Source organism: Penicillium argentinense (assembly GCF_028826775.1).
Source record: "Penicillium argentinense strain IBT 30761 chromosome Unknown utg000010l_segment0_segment0, whole genome shotgun sequence".
NCBI lineage: Eukaryota > Fungi > Ascomycota > Eurotiomycetes > Eurotiales > Aspergillaceae > Penicillium > Penicillium argentinense.
Window position 1 is genome coordinate 3,159,337 of NW_026622669.1, and position 14,569 is coordinate 3,173,905.

At 52.8% G+C, this 14,569-nt stretch overlaps 6 protein-coding genes across 6 annotated transcripts; 1 reads left to right on the forward strand and 5 right to left on the reverse strand.

The window, feature by feature from the left end:
• Positions 1-258: 258 nt before the first annotated feature.
• On the forward strand, positions 259-3,365 carry N7532_010857 (DNA topoisomerase 1; the record flags this gene model as incomplete). Its single annotated transcript, XM_056623348.1, has 6 exons — positions 259-313; positions 512-747; positions 847-2,367; positions 2,422-2,661; positions 2,727-3,176; positions 3,231-3,365. The coding sequence occupies 6 exons, from the start codon at positions 259-261 to the stop codon at positions 3,363-3,365; spliced, it is 2,637 nt and encodes an 878-aa protein (XP_056470764.1).
• A 1,238-nt stretch (positions 3,366-4,603) lies between these two features.
• N7532_010858 (NAD-dependent epimerase/dehydratase family protein) lies at positions 4,604-5,952 on the reverse strand (the record flags this gene model as incomplete). Its single annotated transcript, XM_056623349.1, has 3 exons — positions 4,604-5,544; positions 5,680-5,841; positions 5,916-5,952. The coding sequence occupies 3 exons, from the start codon at positions 5,950-5,952 to the stop codon at positions 4,604-4,606; spliced, it is 1,140 nt and encodes a 379-aa protein (XP_056470765.1).
• A 1,654-nt stretch (positions 5,953-7,606) lies between these two features.
• N7532_010859 (uncharacterized protein) lies at positions 7,607-7,834 on the reverse strand (the record flags this gene model as incomplete). The annotated part of the gene is made up of 1 exon (XM_056623350.1): positions 7,607-7,834. One exon carries the CDS (start codon positions 7,832-7,834, stop codon positions 7,607-7,609), a length of 228 nt encoding a protein of 75 aa, XP_056470766.1.
• A 684-nt stretch (positions 7,835-8,518) lies between these two features.
• Positions 8,519-9,956, reverse strand: N7532_010860 (uncharacterized protein; the record flags this gene model as incomplete). Its single annotated transcript, XM_056623351.1, has 4 exons — positions 8,519-9,425; positions 9,486-9,613; positions 9,695-9,795; positions 9,854-9,956. 4 exons carry the CDS (start codon positions 9,954-9,956, stop codon positions 8,519-8,521), a joined length of 1,239 nt encoding a protein of 412 aa, XP_056470767.1.
• Positions 9,957-10,202: 246 nt separating this feature from the next.
• On the reverse strand, positions 10,203-10,922 carry N7532_010861 (YdeI/OmpD-associated family protein; the record flags this gene model as incomplete). Its single annotated transcript, XM_056623352.1, has 1 exon — positions 10,203-10,922. One exon carries the CDS (start codon positions 10,920-10,922, stop codon positions 10,203-10,205), a length of 720 nt encoding a protein of 239 aa, XP_056470768.1.
• Positions 10,923-11,310: 388 nt separating this feature from the next.
• N7532_010862 (calpain-like protease PalBory) lies at positions 11,311-14,478 on the reverse strand (the record flags this gene model as incomplete). Its single annotated transcript, XM_056623353.1, has 4 exons — positions 11,311-13,206; positions 13,265-13,499; positions 13,569-13,929; positions 13,992-14,478. The coding sequence occupies 4 exons, from the start codon at positions 14,476-14,478 to the stop codon at positions 11,311-11,313; spliced, it is 2,979 nt and encodes a 992-aa protein (XP_056470769.1).
• Between the last annotated feature and the right edge of the window lie 91 nt (positions 14,479-14,569).

Consider the following 14,569-nt stretch of genomic DNA (forward strand, 5'->3'; position numbering starts at 1 on the left):
TCGGGTGCTTCCCTCGCTCCTTTCCTCCCGAGTCACAACCCTCCTCCCCCACCCCCTCTCTCATCATTGATGCATCGTCACCTATAGCATCTCCAATATCTCGTCATTGGTCAGAATTTCCCTGGCTTCATCATCCCGACCTTCTACCAGGCGGCCTGGCTTGCCCGACGCGGCGCACGAGGACTGGCCCACTACTTCGCCCACCAGCATTTCTACTCTCATCTGTGTCCATTTCGATCCGTACTTCGAGCCGCCATCATGAGTTCGTCTGAGGACGACATTCCTCTCGCGCGCGCGAATGGCCGCGCCAATGGTAAGCTTCCCCCGGGTGACTCGGCTGGCATATGTACGCCCTCGGCTCTTATTCATGCCTCGAGGTCACCTCGTTGAGGAAATCTCTCGTCGGAGTTCCTTCATCACTTCGCCTCATCACTATCTCGCACTACATCTCCCTAGCTTTCACATTCTCATCCTAACCCTCACTCTGACATGTTATCATCTGGATTTTTAGCTGCTCCGACTTCTGCGAAACCGATTACGAATGCCTCATCGACTGGTACAAACGGCGATGCCGATGCAGGAATTTCGATCCGATTCGGGCCCGTGCAAGACCAGGATGTGGATATGGTGGAAGCTGATGCGGACGCGGACGCGCGTGGCATAAGCAAGCGCAAGTCCCGCGCCAGCATTGACCAAAAGAAGTCATATGCCGAGCCGGAGAGCAGCGACGATGATGATCAACCCTTGGTACGCAACACTATGATCTATCTATATAGATGGATGGCCGGCACCTCCCCCACGCGACCTTGTTGTCGCTCTTGGTTTCGGCGACTGACCATTCGATAGAGCAAACGCCGACGAACTTCCGTGAAACACGAAGACCCCGAGACTGATGACGACGTGCCTTTGGCTCTCAACGGACGGAAGCTCCCGAAGGCCTCGGAGACGGCAATTGGCGACGAGTCTGATTCCGACGCCCCAATTGAAAGGAGACTTTCTGCCCAGAAGAAAAGCATCGAGCAGAAGGCTAAGAAGGATGCTCCAGCCGCGCGTAAGCCTGCGGCGCCGAAGAAAGAGACCAAGCCTGCAGCGAAAAAGCAATCCAACGGAGTGAAGAAGGAGGCATCGAACGACAAGCCTACGCTGAAGAAGGTCAAGGCCGAGACGACTTCCCCTATTTCCAAAAATGACAAGGTCAACACCAAGGCGGAAAGCGAGGATGTGGAAGACAAGGAAGGCGAGGAGGAAGAATACCGCTGGTGGGAAGACCCCACCAAGGGCGACGGCACTAAAAAGTGGACTACCCTGGAGCATAACGGTGTGGTATTCCCTCCTGAATACGAGGTGTTGCCTCAAAGTGTCAAGATGAAGTACGATGGAGTCCCCGTGACGCTGCAGCCCGAGGCCGAAGAGGTTGCTGGCTTCTTTGGCAGTATGCTGAACTCGACGCACAATGTTGAGAACCCAATCTTCCAGAAAAACTTTTTTATGGATTTCAAGGAAATCATCAAGAAAACTGGCGGTGCGAAAGATTCTCAGGGCAACAAAATCGATATCAAGGAGTTCAGCAAGTGCGACTTCAAGCCGATCTTTGAATACTACGACGCTCAGCGCAATGAAAAAAAGAACTTGCCACCTGCCGAGAAGAAACGTTTGAAGGCCGAAAAAGATGAGCAAGAGGCTCCCTACCAGTATTGTATCTGGGACGGTCGTAAACAAAAGGTTGGCAATTTCCGAGTCGAACCACCCTCGCTTTTCCGTGGACGTGGTGAGCATCCCAAAACTGGCCACGTCAAGACTCGAGTGCAACCCGAACAGATTACCATCAACATTGGCAAACAGGCTCAAGTCCCTCCACCCCCGCCTGGTCACAACTGGAAAGAGGTGAAGCATGACCAAGAGGGCACTTGGCTCGCAATGTGGCAGGAGAACATCAATGGCAACTATAAATATGTTATGTTGGCCGCAAATTCGGATGTCAAGGGTCAAAGCGACTATAAGAAGTTCGAAAAGGCCCGCGAGCTCAAGAAGTACATCGATAAGATCCGCAAGGATTATCAAAAGAACCTCAAGAACGATTTGATGGTAGAGCGCCAGAAGGCGACTGCTGTCTATCTCATCGATCAATTCGCTTTGCGTGCCGGAAACGAGAAAGGCGAGGATGAGGCCGAAACCGTTGGCTGTTGCTCGCTGAAGTACGAAAACATATCTTTGAAGCCGCCAAATACTGTCGTTTTTGATTTCCTGGGAAAAGATAGCATTCGCTTTTATGATGAGGTGAAGGTTGATCCTCAGGTTTTCAAAAACCTGAAGATTTTCAAGAAAGCGCCTAAGAAAGAAGGCGATGAAGTGTTTGACCGCTTGACCGTAAGTTTCCTTTGAGCTGTCTCTTATTTTTGATTTACTAACAAAACCAAACAGACATCTGCCCTCAACAAGCATTTGCAGAACTACATGCCCGGTCTGACTGCGAAGGTTTTCCGTACATACAATGCCTCATACACCATGAGCAACCTGCTCAAGGATATCAAGGCCTCTGGTACCATTCCTGAAAAGGTCAAGACTTACAACGACGCGAACCGCAAGGTTGCTATTCTGTGTAACCACAAGCGTACAGTCACTGCGGGCCACGCTAGTCAAATGGAAAAGATGAGTGAACGGGTAGGTTTTCTTGGATGTGCGCGAGCACGATTCCTCTTACTAATCTTGGGCTTTTTGCTACACAGATCAAGGGTCTCCGCTACCAGAAATGGCGTTTGAAGCAGCAAATGCTTGATTTGGACCCCGCTCTCAAGAAGAAAAAGGGTGCCGCTTTCTTTGAAATCGATGAAGACCTAGACATGGAATGGGTCAAAGAACACCAGGCTTTTCTTATTGAGGAGCAAACCCAGAAGATCAAGAAGAAGTTTGAGAAGGATAATGAGAAGCGGGTTGCTGATGGCGAGAAAGCAATGCCGGCATCAGATCTGAATGAGCGATTGAAGGCCGTGAAGGATATGGAGGCAAAGTTCAAAAAAGAGAATAAGACCGGTAAAGTCGAGGCCGAGGGTCGTGGTCCGAGTGTGGAAAGGATCGAGGCCAGCATCGCCAAACTCGACCAGCGGGTCGAGACCATGTCCATTCAAGCCCAAGACAAGGAGGATAACAAAGAGGTTGCCCTGGGTACCTCAAAGATCGTGAGTTATTGTTGCGACTTGTAGGCACGACATCTGCTAACATTTTCTTTTCAGAATTACATCGATCCCCGTCTCACTGTTGTTTTCAGCAAGAAGTTCAATGTCCCGATTGAGAAGTTTTTCTCCAAGTCATTGCGCGAGAAGTTTGAGTGGGCCATCAAGTCTGTCGACGAGAACTGGGAATTCTAACCAGCGAATTGCGGCCTGCTACATTGTTCTACCACCTCATATTTGATATTTAGCTTATCTCATCCCACCTTGCACAGTGGAGAGGTTTGGTTCGATTTTTGTCTTTGCTTTTTCTTTGCTGTCTTTTTTTCTGTTGTTTTGTTCTTCCTATCTGATTTCTATTTAAAGAACTTGGGTTTTGGTCTCCGGCCAACCCCGACTTTTCCCTTTCCCCCGACCTTGCACAACAAGCAACCTGCAAGTGTCTCGCGAACCTCGGAACCCGACACTCAACGTCGAAAAGAAAACAACAAACTTAAAAAAAGACCAAAAAAAGACGCCTGTGCATTGCATTCGGTAATATGATCTTGATCTCGGTTTCACCCTCCCATCAAATGTTCGCAGGTATTGACTCTTTCTTTCCTCGGTCAGTACATAGAAACTAGACAGAAAAGATCGCAATGTATTCTACTTTCCACGTTTCTCAAAAAATTTCGCCTTAAACAAATCCGCCGTATTGTACTCCGCAGTAAAATCCTTGGCGAGTGGCTAGCGTGGGCCACACGTGGTGGGGAAAACATGCATGGGATATATATGCATGCAGGGCGTATGGCGCGCGTCCCGGTGGAACCAAGAACCACGTTCTGCATTAAAATCCTGTTTATGCTTACTTGATTGACTGAGATATAACGAAAAGGATTTTCTTTTCCAAAGTCTAAATTACATACAGTTCAAAGGAATATGCCGGCATAAGCCAATGCCATATGAAACGAAGGAACGTAAGAAGATTGGATAGGAAGGCTCAATATGCAAATGCAGGGTTGATCAAGCGAGGGGAGAGACCAAATTTGTACCAATAGGGAAATCACGAAGAGAAATCAACAGGATATATGCAAGAAGAGAAGAAAGTGTAGAGAAGCAAAAATCAAAAGCCCGGCCGGAGAATGGGTATTACAGTACAACAGCAGGCCCAGCAGGCTGAAAACCAGATTTGTCTGGCCCGGTGTAAGTTTGATTGACGAGGCGGGGCGAAAGAAAAGTTGGATCCGAAAGAAGAAGAGGTATCTTGGGAAAGACGAAGGAAATCATCAAAGGGACATTTCGGGGAGGGTGAGGCGAGGCAATGCTTTCTTTCTTTGCGAACACGATGCGATGCAATGCGGATTTCAAGAACGGAGCTCTCTCGACCAAAGGAGACCGTTAAAACATTCATGGGAATCAAAGACCAAAGTAATCAGCCAGCTGCATTGGGGCCAGGCTTAGGGCCACCAACCCATGCGCTTGTAACTGTCGACCATGGCGCGGACACTGTCGGCGTTGAAGCGTTCATACTTGGGCTTCCAACCCGTGGTTGACTCGAAGAGCGAGCCGTCGATGGACATATCCTGGTCCTTAAGAACGTCACGCTCCAGGAAGGGACCGATGGGACCGGGGCGCTCGATCTTGCTCTTCTCGACCAGCTCAGCCCACTCTTGTAAACTAACCTCGTTCATGTCGTCAACGACATCGTCGAGGTTCATCTTGGCAAGTTGCGATACAAGCGAGCCGATGAAGGAGACCTTGAGGCCGAACACTTCGGCCAGAGCATTGGCGACATGTTCCTGTTGGGTATCATTATGGTCGACGACGTTGAAGGCCCAGGTCATCGAGGGGTCCTTGAATATATCAGGAATACCCTCACTAGTCCGTGTCTTCCCGGCACGCCATTCGGCAGCGCGGAACAAGGCACTCGCAGCGTCCTTCACGTGTAGTGTGTTCACTTTGACATCCTTGGTGTAGAGAAGCTCGAGGTCCTGACCCATTTCAAGGTGGACGCGGGCCAAGCACAGTGCCATGGCAAAGTAGCCCGAGTTGTACTCGCCATAGACGTGCGGGAGTCGCAGCGCACAGTAGTTCAATCCCTCGATCTTCAGCAGCTCATCCGCAGCCTTCAGTTTCCACTTGGCCAACTTGTGCCACGGCTGCATCTTGTCAGCCTCCTTGCGTGGGGAGGAGCCGCTCTTATAGACATGAGCGGTGGAGCACTCGATGTAGCACTTGATTCCACGCTTGGCGACCTCCTTGCCCAACGAGATGCTGAGGTTACAGCTACGCGCTTCGTAGACGTCGTCGGGCTGGGAATGCCGTGTCTCGCCGCCGCAGTTGATCACATAGTCGAATTGTTCGCCATTGGCTCGGTCGAAGATCCGTGGAAGATGCTCTGCGGAAATTGATTGTTAGAGGTTGCCCTTTCTTATTGTCCAATTGTGATTTTTCTCTGTGATTTTTTTTGTCGTGGTCTGCCCCTCCACAACCGGGTTATCTGGAGGGGTTAAATAAATAGTGCGCCACTTACGTTCACGGCTGGCATCCGCCTGCACGAATTTTTCCTTGGAGCAAGCTTCTTGAAACTCGGGGGCCAGCCACGCCAGCTGCGGGAGAACCTTGTCGACCAGACGGACCTCTGAGGCCAGATTGTTCTCATGGATATAGAGAGCCAGATGGCGGCCGATGAAGCCTACGGTGGTGGGAGGGAAACCCGGTCAGCCTGGTTCAGGGGAGAGTAGATGGCGGAACACGCACCGAGGCCACCGATGATCAGAACGGCAGGCTTGTTGGCGTCGGCCATGGTCGCGGAGATGCGGTACAGGGGTGTCGAAGGGGAGAAGAGGAAAGGAGGGGAGGAAAAGACTAAAGTGCGCAGCCGGGGCGAACCTCCCGCGTGTGGTCCACTCGTCCCCTCGTGCGTCGCTAGAAAATTCGGGAAGATCGCATTCCTCTGATTGCCCCCCTTTAGCCCCTCCGCCTAACGACGCCGTTGATCTATAGTCGCCCGCCTATGTGGACCTGGCGGTGGAGCACAGTTGCAATTCGCCGACCCGGTGACGTCGCGGTACCTTGGTTCTTGATGTGCCCATGGCTCTGGGTTTGGGGATCGCCCCGACCCAAACTTGGGGTTTCCGGGGTTTGGCGATGCGCGAGAGCTCCTACATAGCAGATGCATCATGATCCAGGCCAACTATGTACCCTACACTATGATAAAGTAGCAGCCGAGACGCCTAGTAGTTGGCCTTGAGAGCCACCTCGATAATGAACGTTGCCGTCGAAATCTTTCCCCACGTCGTCTGCGTGCCACGCACAGCACACATGGCGGACCAGTTCTTGCAGATCCGAATCGTGATCTCGTCGCACCACAAAGCTCAAACCCAACCAGCCGAGACGAACTATGGCGCATCGCCGATAGGTGGACTCACGCCGACCGCTGCGCCTGGTCATCTCGTCCTCCATATGCGAGACTTCTTTCTGCATCCGATCAATGAACTCGGAACCGGCCCGAAACAATCTCAAGGGAAGAGAACGAGGCTTCATAGTAAGTAATATATCATCGCGGAGCAAGAAGAAAGTTCTTTGTCGTGCGCTCCCGGGTTTTCTGGCATGTGTATCGTCACTATCAGCAACAGTCAATATGCTGGCCCTACACACAGTATGGAGATACAATCGTTTTGCACAGAATCCAGAAAATGACCAACTTACCTTCCTCGGAATCATGGCTGCTTGAAGGCCCGCTCGAAGATGGCTGGTCTCCTCGATGCTCTAGTGCTGCCCGTCTCCCCGGGGTTCGGACCATGGGATTGAAATCATCGCTCTGGCCCCGATATCCCTTTGGTTCCGCGCGGGAAGACACTTTGCGGGCACAGCTTGAAGGTGTGGACGGCGGGCAGGGATGGAAACGACGATATAAGCCGTCTCTGCCGGTCGGGCAGTGTCGAGTAGTGGGGGTCTGGTGGGCGACGGCGAAGGGGCTGGAGGGGACGGTGTGCACAACGGCATTAATGAAAGTGATCATCTTTTCGGTAGAGGACGTCCCAATCGTCCTGCGCCTGTCGGCGATCAGTCGGAGTCGACTAGGTAGGTCGTGCCAGTGGCTCTAACGGCATCGTGGATCTGACGGAAGGAGACCATGGGGCCTAAAGAGGCGACTCCTGTACACACCGTACTGGTAAGGCGGTTTGCGTCCCTGTCTGAGATTGTTTAGTTGGTCGCACCGTCGCAGATGACGGGGGCTGGCTCGTGGCCTATATCGAATCATTCTGGTTAGCATCGAGTCTAGACAAGCATTGACGAGACAAAGCCCCGGGGAAGAATGCACAGATATTGATGTTGGTGTCAGGCTTCTCAATGCTGTGAGCAAGTTTATCGATCAGAATCTCAATCGCTTTTGGGATGCTAGTGATTGCAGAGTTGCTCGATGTGTGAGACACAGTAATGCACGGGACGAGCACTCACGATTCCTCGTCTCTGGGCCAGCTACAGCTCTCGGGTTCGTCTGCGCCCTTGTGAAGCAGGAAATCGTCCCTGGAGATGGGGTCGGGTCCCCAGGAGACCCATTCATAGACTTGGACATACTGCTCTGCGCTGCGCCGGCGGGCCTCCGGGTCTTTAGAAAGCCTCTCCCAGCCGTGGTCCCTCACATACACTTTCCACTCCGTGGCGGAACTGAGAGAAGACATGCTCGTTTCGGAAATACAGGAATTTCTGGAATCGGTTATAAGGCTTCAAGGGTTTCAGGAAATTTTCGCTCAGCAGCTGGTCCATCATTTTGGGACTTGCCGCGTCGTTCGCCTGTCGCACATGCTTGCGGGAGGATTGGGCCATGTCGAGTTGGGTTTCGAGTTGGTCCTGGTCAAAAGGTGAATTGAGACAGGAAAGATATGAAGGTGGGAAGTTAAAACATAGAAGAGGGAGAAGGAAGTCACGAAGAACACCCGTGAAAAGTAGCTGAGCAATGTCAGTGGAGCTAGCTGGCCTGCACCCGGGGACGGAAGTGTCTAGGCGCGCTCGCCGCAGATGAGATTCAGAGGGGTCTCACATGGGCTGACCTCTCGAGTGGATGAAAAGTCAGGTCAAATAAGATACCCTTCCATTCTGACCTGAAGCGATCTACCACGGCTGGTTTCTGCCACAATATCAAATCAGTTTAACTACCATTCTGGGTTGCACTTCGGTCACCGATCTAACCGTCTATCCACTGATACCCACCTGCACGGCTACTGCAACTGACCTTGCCTATCTTGTCATTTATCCTACTTCTGAACATACAAAGGACAAAGGACAAATTACTTAGATAAGGGATATTCATGCAGAGTGAAGGTCGACACTAAGCAACGATCGACACTGAAAACTTTGACATTTCTTCATGAAGCGCCCAGGTATTTCAGAGAATTCTTCAACTCCTTGACTGCCGTGTCGACATCGTCGAATGTCAGCGCAGACACTGCCCACCGGGCATGTTTCTGCGCCAGGGAAATGGAATTATCGTCCACCGAGTGGGAAGGTTGACTCGTTGCTGCAGGCAGAGGAGCAGGCGGAGCGTTACCCTGCACAGATGTAGACGGAACAGAAGGCGAGGATGCCGGGGGTGGGATATGAGCACTAGCACTTGTTGGATCATAGAACGAGGCAGGGTCTGGGGCAGGCACTGAGGGGCTATCGGCCGGCGGTGGGAATGACTGGAAAGTATTGGACTGGCGTGTGATATGAGGCGCGGCGGCGTGAGAAGATCTAGGTGTGTCTGGAAGGTTTCGGACGTAGCTTGATCCGCCGATTGTGCCGGGGGCGGAGGGCAGCTCGAGTCCTCCTGGTTGCTGGTCATCGATATCCATCTTCTGTCCTAGAGTCCCAGGTGCATTGCTAGGGACGGAAGGAATCTCAGGTACAGATGATTCTGGGGCTCGCGGCATGGAGGATGCTCGAGATGGATGGAGCGACTCGTCCAAAGACGACTGGTTGGCCATTTGTCGTCCCAAACGGTCTGCCTCGTCCGGAATCTCCTCGACAGATGCTTGTCTTGGCATTGAGGCCTGCTCTGCTACTCCTTCATCGAACGCTTGAACTTCTGGATCGGCAATATTGACTTCCTGCTCTTCTTGTGGCGCGGGATTAGTTGCATTGGGATCCTCTCCAGCCTTGATAGCCTTCACAATTCGAACGGCGTGGTACTTGGCGAATTTGATTCTTCCTGCAACCTCCGGGTCAAAATCTCCCCAGATTTGGCAGAGCTCAAGGAATGTCGCCGCGGCTTGGAATGTATCTGCTGTTTGTCTATGTGCATCAAATCAGTTCTTGAGTCCGCTGCATCGAGGCGTTGGTGGCCAGGCTCACTTGGTGACTTTGTTGGCGGTCATGGCCGCCTCAGCGCGATTGAAGACCTCCAGCCCAAATTGCTCGACATATGCGCTTGCGGCAATATTATCCGATATAGTCTCGTTTTCCTGATTCTCGCTCTTGAACTAAATTCCATCTCTGGTATCAGTATTCACGTTTCGCGACAAGCGGAACGGGGTGGTAGGAAGCGCCGGGAAGGAGCGAACCTGTTCAAGCTTATCCACCAAGTCTGTGGTATATGATTTGATTTCATCATCTGAGTTATGGAGGCCTCGTTCAATAATTTTGTTCACAATATGGAAATTGCCTGTGAAATTGACGGTGGTCAGCTCGACTGTTCCATCGCGGGGTGCAAAGACACTCACACCAATAGGCCACGACCGGCTTGGCCTTTTCGATTTGCACAGCCCTGAGGGCAAAGCGACCGATATCGGCAGATCGGAGCGCCGCGGGGATATTGTTCGCCATGGTCGAGAGATGTGGCAGGAAGGAGGCGAGGACGTTTGGACAGATGACGTTTGGAGCTCGGCGAACCCACCGCCCGTGCGGAGACGGCGACTAGCGGCAGGGACAAAACATCGGTATCTAGCACTACCTAGGTAGTAGTATGGACCATAGCTACCATAGGGTAGTAGGATTGAAAGCACCCGTTAAGGTATACAACTAATTGCCTGGCATAAACAAAGCCTGAATTAAGGTATTCATTGTTGGTGATCATTCTTTGTTGCTCCGAAGACCCTTGCGCGTGCCCTTGGCTACCGTCTTCTTTATTGGTGTCTTTTCCCTTTGACGAGATCCTCTACTGGTATCCTTCGAGATGTTCTTCTCCACGAATGAATCGGCTTTGAGTGTACCAGGGGTCTTTCCCTTTGCAAGCATCGCCACCAAAGCCTCAATCCTCTTCTTCCGCACCGTGGGAGACGCTGTTTGGATGCGCCACAGCACGGAGTAGCGATCACTTTTATCTAGTGATTCGAAAAAAGATGCCGCTGTAGGCTGCTCCGTTAAGATGGCAGTAAAGTCCTCGGGCACAGTGATGGTCGCTGGCCCAGCATAGGCGCGTTCCCAGCGCCCGTCGGCCTTTGCGGCTTCCACAGCGACCAGGCCGGCCGGTCGCATTCGGCCCGTCTCAATGAGTCGGCCGATTGTGTTGACATTCTTCTGAGACCAGATGCTTTTTGCCCGGCGAGGTGTGTACCGCACGAGCCACCAGTTCTGATCGAGGCCATTTGCGCGGCCGTCAATCCAGCCAAAACATAGCGCGGTCTCCACGGCATCAGCGGCGGAGACTGATGGGATTCCTGAGTTTTTCTTGGCGAGCTTGAGATAGAATCCCGGTGCTGTTGAATGCTCACGTTCAAGGAACTCCTCTAAATCTTTGGCGGTGGGGAATGAATGTATTGGAAGGTCTGACGGGAGTGGCTTCGTTGACATTGATCGTGATGGCACGAGAAGGGCCCAGTGAACGGGTACGAGACGCCTCGAAGGATTGTGATATAGTATTGTAGTTGGGGGGTACGAGCACAAGAGGCCCGACAGCAAGACAACACGGTGAGGTCTATGTGGCAGTGCGGATATGACATGGATGCTCATGCTACCAGACGTCTAGAGGATGTTGGACGGAGGCTCTGGTGAGATCGCCCGCACTAAGCTGCAAGGGGAAGCCAAGAAGTTCAGTGCGCTGACGCGGCCCAGAATACATCACTAATAGATGCTTTGGGCTACGTGTTATAAAAATTGACCATTCTATTTCATATGCGGCTTGAGATATTCACGACCATATCAGCTCACTATGATGTATATAGAGTGTAGTACGGTTTCATCAGCAATCCTCGACGATCCACTCTCCAATCTCAACACGCTCCTCGGCCAGCGCCTCCACTTCAAAGTGGTCTTCCACTTGCCCTCCCGGGCCCCCAATCCGTTCGATCACAATCCATACTTGGCCTCGAGAGTCCAGGTTCGGCGATAGATCAAAATCATCTACGCGGACCCCCGATGCAGCATCACAATGGCTTCCATCTTCCGAGGCAGCTAGCACTTCCTTATACGGACCTTGTCCCAATTCCACGGTCATCAAGACTGGTGACGGCGCAACCGATCGAGATCCTATTTTCGATAGTTTGTTTCTCGCAATGAGCCTGAGTCGCGTCAGGCGAGAGGTTTGTAAGGACGCCAACATCCGATCTTTGCCAGGATGGAGGACGCCGACGTCAGACACAGCCACGCGGCGACCAGCAAACTCGGAGGCCAGTGGTTGCACCGTGCATGGGATGTCAGATGAGATCCAAAGCGTGAAGTGACCCACTTGGTCCGATGCGAATGTTGAGCAGACGATCGTATAGATACCCTTCTCGAGGGATGTCGTCTCGGCCAGCGCGCATCCGCGACGATAATCTCCGCTGTCGGCGATGATGTCTCGGCTTCGCACTCTCGCGATGCGCTGCCCGTTTGACCAGAATAATTTCACATGGGTCGCCAGTTCAGCTTCTTCGGACTCAAGAAGAATTGAAACGTCGGTTTTTTCCGAGACTTGCAGGCTGAACTGGGGGTTGGACGAGTACCGAGCTGACTCGGCATTACCGCCAGCTGTCAGGGATGTCCAGGAGCCAACTGCTTTATTCAAACACATGTATCTGTCCTGTGAGCGAGCCACACTTACGTGGGAAGTCGAAAATGCAGAAAGTGTGAAATTTTGGGTCGAAGAAGGCAATGATTGCTCAGAGATCACGGCCGTGTACGTGGTTTTTGGTGGCATCTCGAGTCTCATTAGGGTGTTGGGCGAATCCACAAACGGCCCCCGATAAAGTGCTCCATCGCTCAGAGAAACTCGCTTGCCATCAGCCTGAAAAATGTAAATGCTGATGAAGCCCACTTCTCGACTTTCGGGGTCAGGGTTCTTCATGAGGCGATGGTGGTCCGTTTTGAAATGTTTCCCAAGCAGCAGCCAGACAGTTCCACCGGACTCGTTGTGAACTGAGAACTGGGGGTTTTTGACAAAGCTCTTCGCAACGACACGCCCGGGAGATAAGTCCCAGGTGAAATGAATATCCTCCCGATACTTGAACAGTCCGGGGTTCCAGTTGAGATAGAGGTTTTCAAAGTTTTGGAGGACTTCCTCGCAGTCCATCCAAAAGGTCCCCGGAGAGAGGTGCGATGGTGGATCGTCTCGGCTGGCTTGTCTTGTAGTAGGCTCTGCGCCCGCCCATGGGTTCTTCAGAAGGAATTGGCGACGTCCACCGTCTTCTTTCATGTTCAGAATAGCATAGTCATGTTCGCTCACCAAACCCAAGCCCTTTTGCTCCAACTCTGTCAGTTTCCCAGTGCCAATGGTCAACACAACGTCGCCGTAGGAGAACGCCTTGTAGAGGCGGCCCCAGATCTCGTCGGATGTGGCATCTTCATTGTGTAGAAAGACCTGTTCTGGAATCCAACCGGTCAATACCCAGAGGTCCGTACCCGAATTGCTGCCGGGAAAATCGTAACCTCCGCGGACTTTGAGGTAGGCCTTCTCGACAAGGGCTGGCCATAGAAAGCTGGGGTTATTCCGGTCAATTACGTGCAAAGACCGCGATGTTTTCGAGGACGGTAGTCGATCATCTATGACAACCTTCCTGAATGCTCCGTTAAAGTAGAAAGAGAAGACGTACTTCCCGATCGGGCACAGAGTCGGGTTCGTTGAGTCGCCTTCACACGGGTACATGGCTGGCGATGCATGCTGCCAGTGATTTTGTTAGTCATGACCAATTTGATTGAGGTACCTCTTGGTCCCATACCTTGCCCAAGCCTCGCTCAGATCGAGAAGTAGTCGCACAGAGGCTCGCCACTACTGAGCAGTCGGTGAGGACGTCTTGAACGAGATCGGTCAGTCCTGCTACCGACATGACCGGCTTGGTGCCTCCATCCGGCAACGGCATGACAGCACGTCTGGCACGCAGAAGATCCGCAGGTCTTTTCCATCCTGCAAAAATTTCCCTCTGGCAGTCAGAGAGACGTAGATCTGGGGTGTCCCTATGTAGCAGATCCGGTCAGCAGGAGGTCGCCGTCAACAGGGTTGTATTCTCCCCCTCCAGCACGTACGTAAACAGGCCGTCATCGTACGTCGCGAATTCTGCGGCTGCCGGCGGGCGATCCCACGGTGGAAAGATGAAGCCATTGAGTTTTGCGCCCTCGAGAATGATGATCTCTTCACGGGTGGTGAGCTTCCGCGTGGATGTGGGGGGGCGCAGGCTGCGGACCGCTTTTTGGCGGGCGGCGACCTGCCAGTCCGCGGCGGCCTTGATGGTTTCGGCGCGCGTGAGGAGCTCCTTGCATTTGGCATCGAGATGCTTCTTGTCGTCCGGGGCTGCGAGGCGCAGCGCCTTCATGTAATGTTCGGCGGCATCGATGGCGGCATTGAGGGCGGCCCTCTGGGAGGTTGCGACGGCGATGGCACCCTCGGCTCGCTAACTGCCGATTAGCGTCTCCGGGGAGTTATCAGATCCTGGGGTTTAGAGTATATACCAGTGCCTGCGAGAGAGGGGACGGCGGCAAGGCCCCGTCGGGTCTCGACATGGCTTGCGCGGGCTCTGCGACCTTTCGCAAGCAAATCCGATCGTCGTGTCCAACGACTCGACCAAACGTGGTCGGAACAGACGCGCCCCGCAACAGCCGCGCTCATCGCCTCGTCTTGGCAGACCAAATGGGATGGCCCGACAGGCCCGAATCGTCCTCCCTGTAGACCTCCGAGCAAGGCGTCCGCAGACTCCGGCTTCTCGGGATAGCGATAGTTGCGCATACGCATTCGATTCCGATCGCTTTCATGAGTCCGCCGAGCACGTGAGGGTTGCTTCTGCTTCCTTAGGAAACGTAGTGTTGTTGCGATCGGTCCCCATGCAAGGCTGACAGTGCGGCCGAATGGACCTCGGTTCATTTCGTCACCGCGCCGAGGTGCGTTTTTGCCTGTGCCTTTCCGGCTATCCAGCTCGGTCGTGCTCTTGTCGGGTGACATCGGTTACCATGACCTAGCTGTCGATTCGTCCGGCATCATCTACGACTTCTTGATCGTCCTCCTTCACTTCTGCTTGCTCCGGTCGCTCAAC